The sequence below is a fragment of the Nicotiana tomentosiformis genome, chromosome 7 (assembly GCF_000390325.3).
Source record: "Nicotiana tomentosiformis chromosome 7, ASM39032v3, whole genome shotgun sequence".
In the NCBI taxonomy this organism is placed as follows: Eukaryota; Viridiplantae; Streptophyta; class Magnoliopsida; order Solanales; family Solanaceae; genus Nicotiana; species Nicotiana tomentosiformis.
In genome coordinates, this window is record NC_090818.1 from 27681837 (window position 1) to 27694790 (window position 12954).

The 12954-nt window shown below is 35.5% G+C and overlaps 1 protein-coding gene across 1 annotated transcript; it reads left to right on the forward strand.

Moving 5' to 3' along the window:
• The first annotated feature begins 3067 nt into the window (after nucleotides 1-3067).
• Nucleotides 3068-8353, forward strand: LOC104106418 (ketol-acid reductoisomerase, chloroplastic-like). Its single transcript, XM_009614958.4, has 10 exons — nucleotides 3068-3476; nucleotides 3656-3748; nucleotides 4824-4889; nucleotides 5044-5184; nucleotides 5668-5895; nucleotides 5984-6101; nucleotides 6176-6315; nucleotides 6432-6599; nucleotides 7158-7313; nucleotides 7768-8353. The coding sequence occupies exons 1-10, from the start codon at nucleotides 3180-3182 to the stop codon at nucleotides 8125-8127; spliced, it is 1767 nt and encodes a 588-aa protein (XP_009613253.1). The 5' UTR covers nucleotides 3068-3179; the 3' UTR covers nucleotides 8128-8353.
• Nucleotides 8354-12954: the final 4601 nt, after the last annotated feature.

Consider the following 12954-nt stretch of genomic DNA (forward strand, 5'->3'; position numbering starts at 1 on the left):
CTAGGGTTGTGACCCAACCCTAGTGTGTAAACTTAATGGATGTTTGATTTATTGCTTGTTTATGGTTGGGTGTTGATTATCTAGCTTAGTTCTTGCTTTAATTTGAAGATTTAATGGTTGCAAACATTATTTCATGCCTATTTGACTTGGTTTCTACTTGAGAAAGAGAGACTTAGTCTAGGAAAACTTGGCTAGCAAGGAATTGGGTCAATCAAGAGATTGATAAGCCCAACTAAAGGGTTGAACCTAGAGATAGAAAAATCCGACTTGAGCTTATTATCAACTACTTTGTTCAATACCCATTTGGACTTGAGAAAATTAAATTGGGCAAAACCACTCTCTGACCGAGAGGTATTGAGTGGGTACTTGAGTGTTGATTGCTATAATACACCCCGACCAATAAAACAAGCATTAAGGATTACAACTCATTAAGCGAACACTTAGGTAAAGGTCATAACCCTAGGCCTTTATATCATTTGAAAAAACAAACAAAAATAATTTCCTAGTTTTGTTCTTAAAATCGCAATTGTAGTTTAACTTAGATTTTTAAACGAAATCCAATATTCCGGAAGTACAAATTAAGATATACAAATCCACATGCTAAGATATATACTATTAGCACCCATTCGCATAGCTCCCAGTGGAATTCGACCCCGACTCTGTTGAGTATTATTATTGCATCGACCGTTTTTATATCCTCAAGTAGAGGAGTGAAATTGGACGAGATCAATTTTTGGCGTCGTTGTCGGGGAGCTAAAAACGGTATTAGCTATATATTTAGGTGTGTTTTTGGAATATCTTCTTTTCCTTCCTTGTTACTAATATGTGAGTATTGTAGGTGCAATCATGGCAAACAACGAGCTCGGAAACATAGCCGTGGGGGATGTGGACGTTGATGATGATGCAATGGATGAGGTCCCTCTTGAACCTCAAGCCAATAGACGAGGCCGACCGCCTCAAGATAATGTACCCGTTCCACCCCCACCTCCACCACGAGCGGCTCCACACCGGGTGTTGCCGAATGAAGGGTATGCAAGTGCTATAGTCCCACCCCGTATTAGGGCGAGAAACTTTCAAATAACCAACGTGATGCTCACTTTGCTCAAGCAACGAGGGTTCTTCACCGGTGCACCGGGTCAAAATGCATATAAACATTTGAAGGGGTTTGTTGATACATGTTGGGGGAGCAAACAAATAAATATCTCCGAGGATGCTTTGAGGCTAAGGCTTTTTCCCTTCTCTCTACGGGGGAAAGCCTTAGATTGGTTGGAACGTTTGCCAAATCATTCCATTCATATTTGGGATGGCCTAGCGGAGAAATTTATTTCAAAGTACTTCTCTCCCAGGCACATGGCCATTCTTCGGGATGAAATTCTAGCATTCAAGCAAGAGCCTAATGAACCACTACACGAGATATGGGAAAGATATAGGATAATGGTGAAAGAGTACCCCTAAACGAAGCACATTTCACCTAAATTATTCTACACGCATGATTTTCAGAAAAATGGTGACATTGGTGTGCAACAAATTCGCTCAAGTGACAATCCGAGAAATTTATTCACTAAATCTTTACCAACTTTAACTTTTGAGAAGATGTTATACAAGATTGGAATGCGGAGACTCAAACATTTAAAACAAGATTTTTATCAAGGGGAGTAAATATACGCGCTATACCCCTTTTTCCTTACTAAGGTTTTTCCCACAAGGTTTTCCTTATAAGATTTTTAATGAGACAACTAGTTATGCGTATTACTAAATATGTGTACTCTTTTTTTTCACTAGGATTTTTTTCCACGGGGTTTTTTCTAGTAAGGTTTTAATGAGACACATTATCTTTTAATGAACATCCAAGAGGGAGTGTTGTAAATATATTATATTATGGATATTTATTTAGTACTCCATTGTAAATAAACTTCCTGAAGAAACTTATCCATATGGGACTCCGCCGTAAATATGTTTATCAATTTAGTACTCTATTGGAAATAAGCCTCCTGAAGAAGTTTATCCTTTCGGTATTCCGTTATGGATAAATATTACCCCCGGTAGAAGATTATCTATATTTGGTACAATGAGCTTATCCTTTCGGTACTTCGTTATGGATAAATATTACCCCCGATAGAAGATTATCTATATATGGTACAATAGCATCTTACAAGTAGCTTACACAACACCTTCCAGTAGCAGCTTACAAGTAGCTTGTAGTAGCAACTTACACAACAACTTTCTTTCTTCTATAAATAGAGGAGATTTCAGTTCATTATGTAAATCAGTTTGAAATTGAATAATATATCAGTTTCTCTCTATACTTGTCTTTACTTTACAATCTTTATTTTATAACACGTTATCAGCACGAGAGTCTGCCATATCGAGCAAATACTTTGAACGTATCAGAGGTACGAACTTTATTTTTCTAAATAATGTCAAATCTTTCTAAACTTGAATTTGTAGCCCTGGATATATCGGGCAAAAGTTATATGTCCTGGGTGCTTGATGCTGAAATTCATCTTGATGCGATGGGTCTGGCAAACACCATCAAGGACAAAATCAAACATCAAACCAAGACCGTGCCAAAGCAATGATATTACTGCGCCATCACCTTGATAAAGGCTTGAAAATGGAATATTTCATTGTTAAAGATCAAGTCATATTGTGGAATAATTTGAAAGATAGATATGACCACCTAAAGATGGTCGTTCTTCCACATGCACGTTATGATTGGACTCATCTAAGGATATAGGATTTTAAATCTATCAGTGAGTATAATTCTGCTATGTTCAGAATTATTTCTCAATTAAAATTATGTGGTGATAATATTACTGATTATGATATGTTAGAGAAGGAATTAACTTTATTTTCTAAATTTGTCTGTATTTATATATTTTAATGTGTCAAGGTAACGATATGCAAATTTTAATTAAGTATAATTTAATGAATATATATATTTTTTTTTAGAAATTAATATTTTCTTAAGGTTGTGCCAAATGCAAATATCAGTTATTATTTGCAAATTGCAACATATTTCAAGTAGAACAGTATTACCAAACCCTTTTAACCTAGCTAATTACCAGTGCAACATATAAAGGCGACCCACATTTCCTTCGCTTTCTCGCTCCTCGCTCTCTGCTTCTCTGATCCCTCTCTACAACTTTCACAGGTTTTGGCTGCTTCCCACTTACACCATGGCGGCGGCGGCGGCGGCGGCTACTTCATTCTCCATCTCTACTTCCTCTCCCACTCCTTCATCCAAATCCCTAAAACCTTCCCTTGCCGGTAACTTAGGGTTCCTTTCCTCTACTCCGTCGCTTAAGCCTCTCAGAGCCAAATCGGCCGTTTCATGTGGCAGCAGCTCCAGCTCCGGCGCGGCTCTCGCCGCTCGCATGGTCTCCGCACCTGCTGTCGTCAAAGCCCCTGTTTCTCTCGATTTTGAAACCTCCGTCTTTAAGAAGGAGAAAATCACCCTCGCTGGCCATGATGAGGTACCTTTTTTATTTATTTTAAGAAAGCATTAATTTTAAAAATGAATTAATCGAGTATTATTTATCTTGAATGTTAGTTAAATTGACTCTGATTAGCTAAAATTTAGTATCGTCTTTCTTCATCTGTCCGTTTTTGAAGCTTTTGAGCATTATGTTTAATATGTAATATTGTGGTGTAGTACATTGTGAGAGGAGGGAGAGATTTGTTCAAGTATTTGCCGGATGCTTTCAAAGGAATCAAGCAGATTGGAGTCATCGGCTGGGGTTCTCAGGTGAGATATTTCATGGACTCGTTTTTGTTAATTTCACACAGAAATTACTTCACTAATTTGTATTGATTGATTGATGTTCTCAAGTTAGAAATTGATAGTATTTCATCAAAAAGTTAGAAATTGATAAGATGTTTTCTGAGTCAATAATTAATTTGTGGTTGCCATCCTTGCTAAGTAAAAAGTTCCCTTATAATAGTATTTTTAGTGTTGCCAGTCTAAAGTTAAAGGAGAAGATGATATTATTGACATCATCTGGTAGTAAAGATTTTGGTTAATAGAATTTTTTTGAAGATTTCTTTTTATATAATACTGAAATCTGGCAAATATTCCTCACTTTTTGCAATTTCCTTGTGAGCAATTATATGTTAATGTAATCAGGCACCCAGCTTTGTAACTGTTCTTTTCTGTTGCACTCTCTGAATTGCTTGTAACACTTTATCCTGAGCTGAATTTTTTTTGGCAGTTATAGGATTGTAATCATTAATCATGAATATGGCAAGCTATGTATATCTAATTTAAATATATAACCTGGTTTATATGAGTTATCTTTGTCTTATTTTGGTGAGATAAGATTTGTTTTTTTTCCTTATCTATGATATATAACTATTTTCCCTGCTTTGTTTCATGTTTTTTTTCTCTTCTTCAAGTGTTTTTAAAAGAGAAAGCGAGATATGAAGCAGACGCTTTTTTAAAGTGAATTTATCAAATGTACATGAATTTTGTGGTATAAATATTGAATGGTAATTTTCTTTAAAGTGAATTTATCAAATGTACATGAATTTAGTGATATAAATATTGAATGGTAATTAAATAGCTAATTTCAACTTCCAGTGTATGATAATGCTAACATTAATCAAACTCCTCAAAAAGTTGAGTGAAAGAACCGTCAAGCATTCTTCTGGATCACTTTGCCCATCATTACTTGAACTGCACACTTTTCTGAAGCACATGGTTTCACCCGTGAAGAGATATCCCCTCGCTTCACATCGCTTTAAGCGACAAAGTGATGGATTCTAACAACATTTCTATTTTTTCCATTAGTTAAATTTGCTTAATAAATAGCATCTCTTTGTAGGGACCTGCTCAAGCCCAGAACTTGAGGGATTCTTTTGCTGAAGCCAAATCAGATATAGTCGTTAAGGTAATACTTCATCTTCTTCTGCTTTCACCTCGCCATCCCCCCGAGACGTATAAAAGTGGAAGATGGTGTTGATATTGTTGTGAATGTGTGAATTGGTTGTTATAGTTTTGGCATGTTATGTTAAGCTTACAAGTGCGATGTCTGTTTCATGCAGATTGGTTTAAGAAAGGGTTCAAGCTCCTTTGCAGAGGCCCGTACAGCTGGGTTTTCTGAAGAGAATGGAACCCTTGGTGACATATATGAGACTATCTCTGGCAGTGATCTTGTGCTGCTTTTAATTTCTGATGCTGCTCAGGTTGGACATTGTTTTAGCCTCTGTACATTTCCTTTGATAAGTACATTTGGTAATTACATTTTATTGAAGGCTTCCTTCAATAGTTCAATTTGGCTAAAATAGTAGATATCTTTTTCATTGATCCTAAAGCTGTATTTTACTAAGATATAATATACTTTGTGGCATATCATTACTTCATGCCTTTTATTCTTCATCTTTTGAAATCACATTCACGTCACATTTGGGGTGCTCAAATGTGTGAATTACAATGTTGGGCCAATTCTTATTTTGGTATAACTATTGTTAAAACATGAAATTTTTTGTTTGGAATCAATGTAAATGGAGATTTTTGGTTTGGGGGGGGGGGGGATTTTAAACTCCACAAATGCTCAAGTGAACCTCTGTGAACAATCTAGATTAATGATTGCTTATCCGGCAGTTTATGCTTTCACCAATGTGCAGACTACTTACTGATCTGTTTCTAATTTTATGATGTATGTGCAGGCTGATAACTATGAGCAAGTGTTTTCCCACATGAAGCCAAATAGCATACTTGGGCTTTCACATGGATTCCTCCTTGGCCATTTGCAGTCAATGGGCCTTGATTTCCCAAAGAACATTAGCGTGATTGCTGTATGTCCCAAGGGAATGGGTCCTTCAGTCAGGAGATTATATGTTCAAGGAAAAGAAATCAATGGTGCTGGAATTAATGCAAGTTTTGCAGTTCACCAGGTCTGTTTCATTACCTTGTCTCTACTTTCTTTCCCTCTAGCCCTTTCATCTTATGTTCAATGAGATGTGATGCCTTTTACTACTGCAGGATATTGATGGAAGGGCCACAGATGTTGCTCTTGGGTGGTCTGTTGCCCTTGGTTCTCCCTTTACTTTTGCCACTACTCTAGAACAGGAATATAAAAGTGACATTTTTGGAGAACGAGGTTAGTGTGTTTTTCAAGTTTCTTTCTAGCCTATTAAAAAGCCATTATGGTTGAGTAATTGGTTCTCTCGTCAGGTATTTTACTTGGTGCTGTCCATGGAGTTGTTGAGTCACTTTTCAGAAGGTTCACTGAGAATGGAATGAACGATGAACTTGCATACAAGAATACTGTAGAGTGCATAACAGGAATTATTTCAAAGACCATATCAACAAAGGTCGGTTTTTATATTTTTATCTTTTTGTAATATTATTATGTTAAGAAAGATTCTTATGTATCATTTTTGTCAAAATCGCCCTAAAATTGTTGCATGCACATGTATCCTTTTTCCAGGGCATGTTGGCTGTGTACAACTCATTGACCGAGGAGGGCAAGAAGGAGTTTGAGGCTGCATACAGTGCTTCATATTACCCCTGCATGGAGATATTGTATGAGTGCTATGAAGATGTAGCTACAGGTAGTGAGATCAGGAGTGTTGTCTTGGCTGGCCGTCGCTTTTATGTAAGTCATTTCTTGAATCTGTAGTTTTATGATAGTTACTTGCCTAGGTTTGAACATCAGTTTTAGTTTAGTTTTTTTAAATTAGGTTTGTGAGAGTTTTTGCAGAGCAATCTGGTCAAATTTGTGCAAATGGATCATCTTTCCAGAAATGTTTTCCTGGAATATTTGGATTAGTTTGTGAGTCCTAACTTTGGGTTTTTAGTTATAAGAAAATAGTGGCAAGTTTGACTCCCGAAAAGAGTTTGTTTTAGACACAAATACAATTAATTCAGGTTTGGAGAACTTTCTAAAAAAAATTATAATCAAAATGGGTCCTTGTTCACCTCTCTCAGCTATGAGAATAACAGAAGGGCATTGGTATTACTCTCTGTATAAGTTTTAAACTGTAATGTTTCTACTACTTAACCTGTGCCTTTTTTGTATTCAATCTTAATAATTTGTCGACATGAAGGAATTTAGTGTTATTATGTGTTGGACTGGGTAATATATAACTTGAAGTTGGTGGTCGAAGAAAAATACCATGATAGAAGGATTTTATCATTGGTTCTGTACATGCAGGAAAAGGAGGGCTTACCAGCTTTCCCAATGGGGAAAATTGACCAAACAAGGATGTGGAAGGTTGGTGAGCGCGTTCGAGCAAAACGACCAGCTGGTGATCTTGGTCCTATGTATCCTTTCACTGCTGGTGTCTTTGTGGCATTGATGATGGCCCAGGTTTGCTTTCCTATTTAGACACCACCCTGTTTTTACTCTTATTTTTACTCTTGAGCCATGGAAGTAGATAATTAACTGTCTTTTGGGATGCTAGGAAGAGTTCCCTAGCAACAAGCAACTTAACTTTCATTTCCTCCTTGCTCCTTTTTAAAATAATCTTATTTCTTCTTTTGCTTCAGTCTCTTAGATTTGATGCTTTTAGGATGTGCAACTCTAATGGTGTTGGCATGTCACTCGAGCATCTGAATCTTGGGAAATTGAGAAAGTTATGTTTTTTGAAGTAAATTTTGTCGAGACTTTTCTGAAAGTCAGTTGGATTTGACAAGTTTTTTAAGTCGTAAAATCTCAATGTAAAAGTTCCTAAATGATAAGACAATATGTGAATAAGATATGTCCTATTTTCTGACATATCCCTGTAGTCTAACTCTTTTTTGTCTTTGGCAAATATAAACAGATTGAGATTCTGAGGAAGAAAGGCCACTCTTACTCAGAGATCATAAATGAAAGTGTCATTGAGTCTGTAGATTCTCTCAATCCGTTTATGCACGCTCGTGGAGTGTCATTCATGGTTGACAATTGCTCTACAACAGCGCGTTTAGGATCCAGGAAGTGGGCCCCTCGATTTGATTACATTCTCACCCAGCAAGCACTTGTTGCAGTGGACAATAATGCTACTATCAATGGGGATCTTATCAGCAACTTCCTATCAGATCCGATACACGGAGCTATTGAAGTGTGTGCTCAACTGAGACCCACGGTTGATATTTCTGTCACAGCAGATGCTGATTTTGTCCGCCCTGAGCTCAGGCAATAAGGGCTTTGTACGCCACCTTGCGAGGGAGGGAGAATTTTGTGAAATAGTAAGGTGGAGACGTTGTATTAGTGATGTGTGCTGCTATGGAGGCAAGAATACTTGCTCAAATCTCTTAGTTTATAAGAATGTTAGCCCTTTTGGTTTCTTAGTTATGCGAGCACTTGCAGTTTCTTTTTAATGTAGCCTTTGCTGAGTAACTGGATAAATAAATTTGAAATTTGGGGAACCTTTCAGCAACTATAATTCGGCAGCAGCACCTTTGAATAGCTAGGGCTCAACATAATCTGCATGTGTTGCCTCAAAGAGTCCTAAATCGCATCATAAACATCAAATCATATCTTGGCAAAGGACTGATCATAAGGATCTTCATTTGCTACCTAATTGGTGTTATTTATAGCATTGTGGGCGTAATAGTCATTCGATATAAAAATATTTTTCTTAGAATCGATTTTTTACTTATATTTTATCTCTGTAACAATTTTTTTTTTACCTACAACAACAATAACCATATTTATAGCAGAACGCTCTTTGTAAGATTACCCTTCTGTAACAACCATATAGAAGCTTTAAGATTACTAATAATAGTTCTATGAATATGCACACAATTTTTTCCATTAAACAAAGTTTCTATCTTGTATAAAATATAAGATTTGAAGATTTGCACATGATATCTTTTCTATTCGACAAATTCCGAAAAAATATTTAGATAGAAAATTTAATTGTTATGCTCTCCATTGTCTTCAAGGGAAAGTTATTGGATACCTTTTTTGCTGAAAATTTGACACGAATCTTCGCCAATTCAAGCGTTATATCGCTAGTAAGAGTATGAAATCAACGAAACAAGTTACAATTACAAAGTTTTTCATCGATCTTGATTTTTTTTTATTTTTTAGGCTACTTTAAAATGTCTGCCTTAGAGTTTTAATCTGTATACTTTTAGTTATGAATTTATTAATAATGTATTAGATTTCTTCAATATTTAACTAGTGAAATATGTATATCTTTTGAGATTTTAAATTTGAATAAATTTCTTAATCTTTTATATGTAACATTACAAAAGGAAAAATAATTAATTTTTGGATAATTTTTATCTATATCAACCAAAAAAAATTTAAACGTCAAATGATGTTATAGGTGTATAATAGTCATTCACTATAAAAGTCAAAAAATATCAGAACAAATGACGATATTATAGAGAGGGTTGACTGTGGATAATTCAGTAACAACAGCTTTAATTCAGCAACAACAGCTTTAAAAGGAAAGAATAAAATAAAAATAAAATGGAAGAGTTAATTATTTTACTTGGTCAGAATAAGGAGAGAAGGACAAGGTTGCTTCAACATCATGAACAAACCTATCAAGGAAAAATGCGTAGTAAAGGTAGAAAAATGTTAATCGCCAAGAAAAAATGTCTTGTATTTAGCGATTCTTCGATGTAATAAAGTTGGGTGAAATAGATAAAATTCTATCACTCTTAATTAGAAGTCTCATGTTCGAAATGCATAAGGTATAATAAAAAGGAAGTAAGTTAATCCAAAGATGTGATTTCCAAATTTATGTGTTCTTGATTGAAAAAGAGCTAGAACCACCACTACGGTGAAATTTCAAACGTTTGTAAGTCCAATTTGCTACCTATTGAAACTTGCAGGTGACAATTGCCAAAAGGTAAAACTTCCAAAAGGTCAAAATACGTACTCGATGTTTTAAGAGGAAGGACATGAGGCGGGGCATTTTACCTACTAGAATGCGAGGCATAAGTCCCGAAACATGGGCGTAAGCCAGCCCCATGGATCTTTAAATTTTTTAATTTATAAATTAATAAAATAAAAATATAGAAAGTACATTAAAAATTTAAGAAAATTATAAATGATGAAAAAATGATAAAAATGACATATCTAGCATGTTTTTATCGGCATAAACAATTAATAATGTTAATGGTAATACGAAAAACCAAATCAATTATAACGTCTTAACTTTCAAATATTAAAAAAATCACTATTTCTTAATAAATATTGCTATTAAACTAAATATTTTGCCTTCCAAAAGTAAATAATTCATAAACTTCACTAATGTTGTAATTTAAAATACTATTCCTTCATGTGTAAACACAAAATTACTTTCAAATAGCAAAATAATAAAGTTTGATAATTTTGAGAGAAATAAAATTAAGACATTAAGACCAATAGCAAGTGAAGATATGAATTTTGGCTATCGCCCTTACATTGTTCTTAATTAGTAAATCTACAATATTATGACTTGTTATTTGAGTTACTCTCAATCTTCATATTTCTATAGATGAATAAAACTTTAATCATTCATTTGTTAAAGAATTTTGAGGATCAGCTATTAGAAAATTTAACCCATGATTTGAGTAATAAATGTTATACGAGCCTCGAGCGTTGTGCATTAGGCGTGCTTAGGACGCACTATTAGATATTGGAGGTGTAAGCCCCACGCATGAGTCCAACGACGTTTTAATAGTGCTTCGCCTCCGGGCGAGTGCCAAAAAAGACTTAAAACACTATAGTACTAGTATTTATTTATCCACAGAATGTGTACTGTCATATACAGAAACTATGCGGCATGAAGTGGACAAAATTGTTTCAACATAGAATTTTGAAATTTCGGAGTTAGCCTATTTGGTTTGAAGGATGGTCATCCGTCATACATATCGATACCTGAGATCGATTCCTCCCTCAATACCTTCTGGTTAAGCATATCGTACATGTCTTGCCTAGTGCGGGTTATATCCTTTTGTGATTTGAAGACTATTGCACAAGGGGTTTACCCAATGCGCATAGAGTGCTCACCATAAAGTTCTCACCCGAAAGACAGAAGCTGTAACGGCTACGGTTCCTCCTTACCAACAAAAACATAGAACAAAGAGATTCACAAGTAGCACAAACGTCACATTCTATTCTAGTAGTATTACATAAAAGCAACTCAAAAACCTGTATAAGCTATATAAAACAAAATTCAAGCCTGATTAATTAATATATCATTAGTGCAAAAGTCGTAAAAAAGGTTGTTGGCTTTTTCAAGAAAGTAGTCTTCAAACACCCTTTGCAGACTCCGTTTTCAAGAAATCCACCTACCATCAATCCAATCTTGATGAACTCTCAAGTCAGTTATAGAATAAACACATTCTACCTCAAAGTTTTCAAAGTATACATTAATATACAGCTTAGTTCCAATCTTACCAGTGATTTTAATTTGCCAACCCACCACCCATATATATGCATCATTGTCGAAATTAAGCATCAACTTGATATATCGTACAATTAGTTAAACGGAATCTGAGGGCAGAGTTGAGAGAGTACTGTAACCAACGATCATCTTTCAACAAGTACGTTAATATATATGTTGAGGTTTTATTTTTAAAATGTAATATTCTTAAAATGAGGGTGAATGGGAAATGGAAGGAAAATGAAATTTTGAGTAAAATTTTAAGTTTCCCCCTCTTAACAATGAGACATTGTCCCATATTGGAAGTGGAAGACATTTTTGGTGGGTATATATATAATTGCTCTTCTTGTAGCTCTTAAAGAGTTAAGAAGAAAGCAAGCCTTGCGCCGTAGTCGTCGTCCGGCTTCGGCTTTGGGTTTGGGTTTGGTCAAATGATTGATTGATTAATTTTTTGGACCAAATTTATTTGTTAATAATAAATATTAACGTAAGATTATCCGCATTTGTAACGGATATTTTCCAATCCGTGTATTGACCATTTGGCAGCCGCCTAATGCTCTTCCCACCATGAAGTGCTTGCTCCACAAACATGAAGTGCTTGCTCCACAAACATGTAATGCTTGCTCCACCATGGAGGGTGGACGTTTGGTCTTCACTCCTTCTTGGCTGCTATATATATGAGCAGCAAATGTTGAAGAAAGATACTCAACTCAACATACAATTCGCTCAACAAATTGGCTATACATTGCACTCCTTCCTCTCAGAACTTCCATACGTTTTTCTGAGTATATACTCCTTCGTTCTGCATTGTTTTTTAACTTCAAACAAAGCAACTGTAAGTGTGATTTGCTACCGAACTTTGTGTTCGCCGAAACACTGGGGTTTGAAGTACCGCTACACCAGTGTGTTATTCGTTCTATCCTGGGAGGAAATAATCCATTACCTTGGGTACTAGGAGGGGATTAAATTCCTTAAGGAAACACTGTGAATTCAGTGGGCTCGAATTTATTATTATTGTTTCATTACGTTAACTTATATTTTGCAGAATTAATATTTACAAATACAGCAATATTGACCGGGAATAACAATCTTAAGGAATTTAATATTTATTTCTGTACTTGTGTTATTCTTATTATTCTGCAAACTAAAACCTTTGTGGTTTGTGTACTCCCGTTTTGGAGAGTTAAGCCTTCGTGGCGTTTTGTTGGATATTAAAATCTACGTGATTTTTACTCCAGTTTGAAAACGTGTATTAAACGTTTGTTTGTGTCATTCTTTTCTGAAAAAGATGATGACTGAAAACGAAAACCAAGCTGTTCCGATGGCGACTGCCAACGCAACGACAAGCCGAACACCGGCGTTGGCACCGGCAGAAAAACCCGGAAAATTTTCCGGGATTGATTTCAAACGCTGGCAGCAGAAGATGTTCTTCTACTTAACTACGTTATGTCTACAGAAGTTCATCAAGGAAGATGTTCCTGATCTGCCGGATAAAACTCCAGATAATGAACGCTTTCTCGTGATTGAAGCGTGGAAGCATTCTGATTTTTTATGCAAGAATTATATTCTTAGCGGACTGGATGATAATCTGTATAATGTATACAGTAGCATGGAGACATCCAAAGAATTGTGGAATGCGCT

Coding starts and splice junctions, on each gene's coding strand:
- LOC104106418 (XM_009614958.4), top strand. CDS start 3,180: ATGGCGGCGGCGGCGGCGGCGGCTACTTCATTCTCCATCTCTACTTCC. Junction 5,896..5,983: donor CAAGTTTTGCAGTTCACCAG/GTCTGTTTCATT, acceptor TTACTACTGCAG/GATATTGATGGAAGGGCCAC. Junction 7,314..7,767: donor TGGCATTGATGATGGCCCAG/GTTTGCTTTCCT, acceptor AAATATAAACAG/ATTGAGATTCTGAGGAAGAA.